Source organism: Protobothrops mucrosquamatus, unplaced genomic scaffold (genome assembly GCF_001527695.2).
Source record: "Protobothrops mucrosquamatus isolate PMUCROS unplaced genomic scaffold, P.Mucros_1.0 scaffold6, whole genome shotgun sequence".
NCBI lineage: Eukaryota > Metazoa > Chordata > Lepidosauria > Squamata > Viperidae > Protobothrops > Protobothrops mucrosquamatus.
The window spans coordinates 1,707,229-1,716,729 of record NW_015386393.1 but is presented as its reverse complement, the minus strand read 5'-3'; the positions used below and the strand labels follow the sequence as shown (position 1 = coordinate 1,716,729).

The 9,501-nt window shown below is 43.2% G+C and overlaps 1 protein-coding gene across 1 annotated transcript in view; it reads right to left on the bottom strand.

The window, feature by feature from the left end:
- NWD1 (NACHT and WD repeat domain containing 1) overlaps positions 1-9,201 on the bottom strand; it is a 26,374-nt gene extending 17,173 nt beyond the window's left edge. Inside the window, exons 1-6 of the mRNA XM_015809916.1 lie at positions 9,118-9,201; positions 8,127-8,243; positions 5,883-6,177; positions 3,096-4,344; positions 1,289-1,492; positions 1,044-1,206 (exon numbers count right to left, since the gene is read on the bottom strand). Of these exons, the coding sequence (XP_015665402.1) occupies positions 1,044-1,206; positions 1,289-1,492; positions 3,096-4,344; positions 5,883-6,177; positions 8,127-8,243; positions 9,118-9,201 (2,112 nt within the window). The remainder of the gene's footprint in view (positions 1-1,043; positions 1,207-1,288; positions 1,493-3,095; positions 4,345-5,882; positions 6,178-8,126; positions 8,244-9,117) is intronic.
- Positions 9,202-9,501: the final 300 nt, after the last annotated feature.

Here is a 9,501-nt window from a genome sequence, read left to right as displayed (position 1 = left end):
AATAATAATAATAATAATAATAATAATAATAATAATAATAATAATAATAATAATAATAATAATAATAATAATAATAATAATAATAAAGTTGGAAGGGACCTTGGAGGTCATCTAGTCCAACCCCCTGCTCAGGCAGGAAACCCTATACCATTTCAGACAAATGGCTGTCCAGTCTCTTCTTAAAAACTTCCAGTATTGGCGCATTCACCGCTTCTGGAGGCAGGTTGTTCCACTGGTTAATTGTTCTAACTGTCAGGAAGTTTCTCCTTAGTTCTAGGTTGCTTTTCTCCTTGATTAGTTTCCACCCGTTGCTTCTTGTCCTGCCCTCAGGCGTTTTGGAAAATAGCTTGACTCCCTCTTCTTTGTGGCAGCCCCTGAGATATTGGAACACTGCTATCATGTCCCCCCTCGTCCTTCTTTTCATTAAACTAGACATACCCAATTCCAGCAACCTTTCCTTATATCTATCAACAACCTCTATTGTGATGCTCCTCCATTACTTATGTGCAAGATAGAAGTGCCAAAGATTTGAATCTGAAAGTTCTCTTAAATTCCTCTTAAAAAGAAATCAAATGCCCTTTGCACCCTCAAATGTTCCCCACCTCTATTCTTCATTACTCTTGTCTTGCTTTATTCTCTTATCTGAGAATAAAGCCCACCAACCTCTTTTGGGCTTCTGAGTAAAATTTATGATGCTGCACTGCAATATCTCCTCTAGGGTTAGCCTTTTCCAATCTGATCTCATCTCATCTCACTCTCTCCCTATCTCTTCAATCTTTGTTGGCATTACATTTCCCAAAATTATGGCTGGTAATTATGAAAGAGGCTCCAGTCATACAATTTCTACCGGGCCCAACAAAACCAAGCCATTTCCCAGGAAAAAAAAGAGCTAGTGTTTGAGGTTGATTTCTATAACCTTTACTGGATTTCTCTTCCTTCTTCTCCGGGAAATTCCCAGGAAGTACTGCTGTCTTGGGTCTCCCAACCATCCATCTCTCCATCCATCCATCCATCCTCCTCGTCCTCAGTTTCCAGAAGTTCACCTTCCTATCAAAGCTCACAGGCTTGTTGGAGGATGGTAGCTGGATGGGTTTCTTCATGCCCCAGCTCCATGTCCCCCTGAAGTAATCTGCCAGGAGCTGGTGACGCTTGATCCTTTCCTCTGGCACGGACAGGTAGCGCTGCTCCACAGCATCAGCCAACTCCCTGCATGGAAGAAGATATGTCAAAGCTGACGCCTGCTTTTTCATCATCTCAGCGGCCTTGGAGGGAAAGGGTAGCAACTGACCTGTGGAGAAAATGCTTTAGCACAAAGCCATCCGCCCACCGGTCCTCCAGCCATTGGGCCAAGTCCTGGTATAACTGAGCCCATAGCAGGGGTGGAAAGCGAAGGGTCACCTTGCTCGGAGGAGGATGAAGCCGATAAATTTCAGTGAGAACCTCATTATCCAGGGACAAGATATCTTTTTGTTCTGCTTCTGAGAGCCCATGTCTGTGGAAAGGGCAGAGGGAGAAGCAGATAGCAATAGCACTTAGACGTATATACCGCTTCACAGTGCTTTACAGCCCTCTCTAAGCAGTGTACAGAGTCAGCACATTGCCAACAACCTGGGTCCGCATTTTAGCCACCACGGAAAGATGGAAGGCTGAGTCAACGTTGAGCCGATCAGGATCGAACTCTTGGAGTGAGCAGTGAGTTAGCCTGCAGTACTGCATTCTAACCACTGCGCCACACAGCTCTGGTAGGCACCTGTTATTCCTCTCTTTCCTCAGCAGATAATTGGGGAGGGAAATGGCTAGACTGCTAAAAATAATTTCTTCTTTGTGCCCTTCTTTATAATGACTTGAGTTAGTCCTTGACTTACAACCATGTTCAAAATTATAACTGCCTGAAAAAAGTGACTTACATGGAACGAGACAATTTGCCACAGTCAACTTACAAACGGTCCTCACATTAACTACCATTGCAATATCCCCACAATCACATAATCAAAATTTGGCACTTGGCAAGCAGCATACATTTATGATGGCTGCAACATCCCAGGGGGTCATGTGATCGCCACTTGCAACAATCCCAGGTAGTTTGGAACAAGTAAAATCAACGGGGGGACTTGCTTAATGACTGCTTCATGATTCACTTAACAACTGCAGTGATTCGCTTAACAACTATGGCGAAAAAAGTTGTAAATTTGGACTCAACACACTTAGCAACCACCTTGCTTAGGAAACAGAAAATCATGTCTCAGTTGGGGTTGTAAGCAGAGGGTTACCTGTACCTGCTTTAAGGTATCTCGCCATAGAATACCACCAAATGACGGATTGGGTAACAAGCAGCCCTCCGGTTGCCTGCAGGAAATTCTTGGATAGTTTCTTAATTCTAGGACCCCCATAGAAAGGACTGTAGAGAGGACTGTCCAGAATAACTGCCCAAGTCACTTTGGATAGTGAGATGGGTGGCATAAATAAATAAGCAAATAAATAAGCAAATAAATAAATATAACCTTACCTTGGGGTTTAATGGAAGTATAAAACACAAAGGAAGGTTTGAAACTAATGGCAAGAAATAAAACAGTGATTAATCAAAGAGAGAAGCAACGTAGAACTAAGGAGAAATTTTCTGACAGTTAGAACAATTAACCAGTGGAACAACCTGCCTCCAGAAGCGGTGAATGCTCCAACACTGGAAGTTTTTAAGAAGAGACTGGACAGCCATTTGTCTGAAATGGTACAGGGTTTCCTACCTGAGCAGGGGGTTGGACTAGACGACCTCCAAGGTCCCTTCCAATTCTATTACTATTACTATTATTATTATTACTACTACTACTACTACTACTACTACTACTACTACTACTACTATTACTACTACTACTACTACTACTACTACTACTACTACTATTTAGAACCTGGCCATTTTATCATTAAAAGAAATGCTAATAGCCACCATATTCCATCTCTGGGGATTTATCTGGAATTCTCTTTTCCCTCCACAGAACTTGGACAATTTCACCAGGGTACCACTTATAGTCTCCTTTATTGGCAATTGTATCCTGCTATTTTAAACCTTTGTCCATGGTGACACAAACATTTGTACTCACCGGGCACAGGCAAGATAGCCAAGTACATGTGCTATTAAGATGGATCCATGCACCATCTCCAGGTGGTCACACAAGTGATATGCAGATTCCAAGGCTGAAGATGAAATGGATGGTGCTGCAAATACAATGTATGAAGTCCAATGCTGGGCTTGTCTTATGGCCAGGTCCACTGGCAGAGCATACGCACCCTTTGCAAAGCTTTGCAGGAACAACTCCTGCTGAGTGCGCCTTAGTGTGCGCCCTGCGGATGCCAAAGTTTTGGAGAGAATTACCCCCACTTGCTCTTGAGAAAGAGGTCCCATCTCAAAATAATCCTCTGGAGCCCCAGTCATCTTCTGCAGAACTTCATTTTCCTTCTGAAGCACAGTAAGAATCACATGTGTTTTTGGAGGGCAGATTTTTGGCAACCAGAAAGCTCTGTGAGCATTTCTAGTTATGTGTAGCTGCTCCATTGAATCAAGGAGCAGGACGAGGGACCGTGTGCCCTGGCAAGAAGCTAAAGAAAGCAGGAAGTGAAAGAGCAGGACTGGATTGCCAACTGGCTTGGTATAAGGGAAACCCATGGCTAAGCAAACCTGTAGGCAGAGGCTATGGAGTAGGCCGTTCCATGTGGAACTATCCTGTGAGGTTCCCAGCAAACGAAGTATCACCACTGTCTCCTGACCCAGGGTGGTGTGTATGGACTCACTGAGATGGCACAACAGGGCTGTTTTGCCACATCCTGATGGCCCACAGATGACAAGTGGGGAATGGGCTTGATGGTGATTCTGTTTAATGCGCTGGCAAATGTGATCCAGTAGATTCTGCTGCCAGCAGAAAGCCTGGCTGTGTTTTTGGCCAAGGACTATGTGATGAGTGAGCTCTTGAATCAGCTCAGGTGGCTTCCCAAGATTTTGTTCTTGAGATCTCAGGCTCCTGAGCACATGATGGTTGGTGGCAGCAATAAATTGGTCACAGAAATCCTTCAAATACTTGGGCCAGGGCTTCTGCCGGAAAGAGTTGGGTTTTACCTCATGTGGAATCCTGTGAAACTTAATCAGCTCAGGGTACATGCTTACGATATTTGCCTTCAGATCTGCTAACTGTTGTGGTTCTTCAGGGTGCAGCTCATCGCCAACTTCATCTGTGCCCACCAGTGAGTCCACTCTATCTGATGTGGGCATATCCACTTCTGTGAAGAATACCATGGTACTTTGGCCATCACATTCACCTGATCTGAAGAGGCCAGCTTCAATTTCCTGGTATATCTCTATAAAAGATTGAGAAAAGATTATAGAATTCAGAAGGGGAGCCACGTAGGCCAAAGCAACCTCTAGAATTAAGGAAGCCCTGAACAAGATTTACAGCGGTTGATATAGAACCACAATGAAGTTGGTTTAGCTCAGGCATGTCAAATTCGCGACATCACATGACGTCGCGTGATGTATTGCGACTTTTTCCCCCTTGCCAGCAATGGGGTGGGTGCAGTTTTGGCATGACGCATCCGGCCTGCAGGCCAGCAGTTTGACATGCCTGGTTTAGCTGCTATCTGCAAGACTTCTCTTCACATTGAAACTCCTTTTTCACTTGCCCGTTACCCCAATCTTTTGGTTCCTACCAATATGTTCCATCTTTTGTCAGCAGACACTTCATTCCTTTACCTAACTTGCCAATGGGAGGTTTCAGTGAAAGGCTGACGGACAGGTTGCTTTATGTGTATGAAGATCACCCACCATGTGAATAGACATTGGTGGTGATGGCAGCTAGCTTCTCCTTCCCTGCTTCCACCATTTGATTGCTCTAATGGCAGCAATCCACTAAGGAGGTACATCATCCCATTCTTGGCAGCTGCAGTAGTTTGGTTAGGGAAGAGGGGGTATAAAGGCAGGTAGTCATCAATTTATGATCATGATTGGGACCAGAACTTCTGTTGCTAAGCAACGTTAAATGAGATGTGGCTGATTTTACAACCTTTTTGACATAATTGTTAAGTGAATCACACAGCGGTTAAGGAAATCCAGCTTTCCCCAGTGATTTTGCTTGTTGGAAGCCCCCTAGGAAGGTTGCAACTCAACATGTCCAATTTGCCACGGAGACAACGCACCAAAGGCAGCTGGAGGGAGAGCGCAGAGTGGTGGTGGTGACCAGAGGTTTCCCACCGGAGAGAGAGCCAGGAAGGCAGAAAAGCGAGCAGGTGGGCAGAGTGCAAAATGGCAATGGTGGTCAGGGGCTTCCCATTTTCACATCCTCGCCGCTCTTGCTGCTGCTGCTGTGGAAAACTCTGGGCTGTTTGCAGTTCAAGTTGTTCGGCAGTGGCAATGGTGCTTGGCCTGTTCTGTGGCGGAGGTGGGTGGGGCAGGTAGTGGTAGGGAGGTGATGAAGACTGGACATGCCCCATTTTCACAGATCCTCGCCACTGCCATGGGCCATTCGGCAGTAGTGGTGTTTGTGCCATTCGGTGGCAGCAGTGGGGGTGGGGCAGGCAGTGAGGAAGCACAGAGGTCGGATGTGTCCCATTTTCACACACCCTGCCACCGCCACTGAATGGCCTGAACATCACTTCTGCCAAGATGTTCATGGCAGCGGCAAGAGCGATGAGTGTGAAAATGGGATATGCCTGGCCTCTCCCATCTCCTCTCTCATCACTGCCACTGAATGGCCCAAACCCCACCACCACTGCTGAACGGACCAAACTCCAAATGGCCCAGAGTCTAGATTTATGTGGTGAACCATCTATTTTGTTCAAATGGTACCTTAAGGTCCCAGCAAGGCATGCTATAGTGGAGACCTCTTTTCTGGGAAGCATACCTGACTTGTGGTAATTCTGCAATTGCTCCCGGGTGATGAGCCCATGCTTTTCTGCTTGGCAGGCGGCCCTACGGAGGATCAAGAGTAAGTCTTCCTCCACACCATCTGGGTTTGCCTGAGACGTTTGCTGCAGAACATACATGGGAGGGATGGCGTTCTCATCCTTCAGGTACCTTTGGGCCAGAAGCTGCAAGGTCTTGGGCTCTTCCAGAAGTTGTGCTCTGATGGCCTCAAATTCCAGTTCCCCGATGGTCAGAGGAATAGGGCAGCGGCTGTAGTCATTTCCAAGCAGCGCCTGTAGCAAATAAATTTTCTCAGTAATTCTTCTGAAGGTATAAGCTGGGATGACCTGAAAATCCAAGTTGCACCAAGGAGGCATGCAAAAGCCTTAGTAAGATCACACCTAGAATACTGCATCCAGTTTTGGTCACCACACTATAAAAAAAATGTTGACTCTGGAAAGAGTGCAGAGAAGAGCAACAAAGATGAAGAACGGTCGCAAGAACTGGGCATGGCTAGTCTAGTGAAGAGAAGGACCAGCGGTGACATGATAGCAGTGTTCCAATATTTGAGGGGCTGTCACAGAGAAGAGGGGGACAACCTATTTTCCAAAGCACCCAAAGACCAGACAAGGAACAATAGATGGAAACTAATCAAGGAGAAATTCAACCTAAAAATGAGAAATTTTCTGACAGTGAAAACAATCAACCAATGGTAAGTTTGCCTTCAGAAGTTGTGGATGCTTCATCACTGAGGCTTTCAAGAAGAGATTGGGCAGCCACCTGTCAGAAATGGTATGGGGTCTCCTGCTTGAGCAGTGGGTTGGACTAGATGACTTACAAAGTCTCTTCCAACTCTGTTATTCTGTACATTTTATAAGTGTGTCCGTAACATATTACTCCTATAACTATGGCTAAAAAACTTGCGTAATTGTATTCCAATAAATTTTTGGAAAAGACCCTGATGCTGGGAAAGATTGAAGGCAAAAGGAGAAGGAGACTGCAGAGGATGAGATGGTTAGATAGTGTCATCAACACAATGAACATGAATTTGGGCAAACTTTGAGGACCTCTCCAGTCTATGCTATGCTCCATGGGGTTGCGAAGAGTTGGATACAACTTAGTGACTGAATAACAATTCCAAATTTAAAAAGGCAGTTTATACACATTTTAAATATTCTTGGTCAAGGCCATTGGTAAAACAAAGACACTTTCTCTAGGTTGCTCACTAGCAAAATAGTACACATCTTTTGGTGCATTTGTTTATTTACAGTATACAGTTTAGAAGCCACTTAATTTAAAAAGTAGGGAAAATAGAACAAAAATAAACAAACTCATGAGTGGTCGAAAGACAGGTATTTAAATCAAAAACTTGGCCAATGGGGCTTAAGTATCATTCTGTCTGAAGACCTGGTTGTACAGCTAGGTCTTTAATAGCTTCCTGAATATAATCAGGATGGAACCATCTGGTTTTTTTTGGGGTGGGGGGAGATGTCTCATTCCAGAGGGCAAGAGCCATACAGAGAAAATACTATTTATCAGTGCTCTTTCTTTTCCCTGTCCCAGCACCAGGACCTCTGTGTATTATTTTTTTCTATAAAGATAATCTTTGACTTATGATCAAATTGGGACCAGAATTTCTGTTGTTAAGCAAGCTACAGTATTTGTTAAATAAATTGTGCCTGATTTTACAATCTTTTTTTAAAGCAAATCACTCCAGTTGTTAAATGAATCATGTGGTCGTTAAATAAATCCAGCTTCCCCCCCCCTTGATTTTGCTTGTTGGAAGCCAGCTGGGAAGGTAGCAAATGGTGATCACATGATCCCAGGATGCTGCAATGATAAAAAAAAATACATGCCACTTGCCAACTGCCCAAATTTTGATAATGTGACATGGGAATGCTGTAACACAGATCAGTGCTAGAATTGGTCTTAAGTCCAATTTTTTCAGTGCTGTTCTAACTTTGTATAGTTACTAAATGAAGGGTTGTAAGTCAAGGACTACCTCTACCATCTTCCTCAATACCAGCAACATAAGCAGTAAAATAGTAGCAGTGTTATCACTGATTACTCCGTGGCACAGCTCCTTTCCTAGTCAGATAAAATGAAATAAAGGTAGTATTTTTTCTAAAAAAAATTAGGAACCAAGACAACATGCTGTACACCAGGCACTAAGGATTGTTATTGTAAAAAATTAATAAAACTTTTTTTTTAAAACAAATAAAGAAATAAAGGTAGTACTTACAATGAAGCTGGAACTCACTGAAAGTTTCTGGCAGCGTTTGATCTCTTCTAAAAAGAGTTGGGTAGACATATGGCGGGTGCCCATGTGATCAAAGGTGCCCCATCTTAAATCAATAACCTAGAGTAGATTTCAAGATGGATCGTAGGAACTGGCTGGCAGACAACATCATCTGAAAACATTTCTCCCCATTTTCATTAAGTTAGATACATGACTATTACAGAGTTAAAGGGTCAAGTGGCAGAACTCTAAGACTGTTTACAAGATAAACTTTTTTTTTTTTTGCTTCTTTCAACTTTTTTGTTCAGAGAAGGAAGATGTACTGTAAATTGTCCATTAGTCCTCTTTGCAGTAGGTGTAACTATAAATATGTTAGATCTTGTAAGAGGAAGAATAATATATAAATGAAATTAACTACAACATTTAAAAACGTTGTTGAGGTTAATTCTTCAGTTGTTTCAGTTGTTTTGACTACTGTGTTGTGAACATAAACATATACACTGTGCACTGGGATAAATCAAGAACAGATCTAGCCTGGCCCAACAGAATTTTTGGGAACTCACAGGGCAGTGGGACTTTTGTTGTCATGGCACCATCTCTGAACATGAGAGATTCATTTTTTTCACTATCACCATAGTTATTACTTACCAAACAGTAAATTTTCACAAATGCACTAGTAAAAAACCCAATTCTGGAGAACCTCAACAATAGCAAACAACTTCTCAGGTTTTAAGGCCAGTGATATTGGGCTTCAGCTTACATTGAAATCCTAGTGTTTGCTGATCTTGCTGTCCTTCTTGCAAAGTTTCATTACCGAATTTAAGTACAGTAACAGCAATGCTTTGTTACAAGGGTTGGCTGGCTATTAAGCTTAAAAGATGTTGTAGTGAAACATTTGCCAGAAAAAAAGAACACAGGCTCAATAAACATCAAGATTCCTATATTTCAATCCTGAGCTGCAAATGTTCTCCATTAACTGCTACTTCTAGCTTACCTCAAACATCAAGCCATGCTTTTGGCAGAAGACTTGCACTTCTGGATATGCCATCTCCATCAAGGCTTCCCTTTCTCCTGCCATATCTGCAAGGAAGAATTAGGTCCTTTGCTGACTAGCATTAGACATCATTTCTTGAAATGGCAATCCCATTGTTCACTCTTGATCACATAATGCTGGTACCCTCTCATCCCCAGTTTGTAACTTAAGCAGTGCTTTGTGATCCTTTATACACTGCAAAACAGCTAGTTTCTCTTGCTTCAGCTGCCAGGGAGCTGTAAGCAGCACATAATTTTTTTTTTATCATACTCTATGCTACTGTGTTCAAGGAAGTGTATTCATATGGGCACTTCAGTCATAGGTAGATTTCTGAGGAAAATGTCT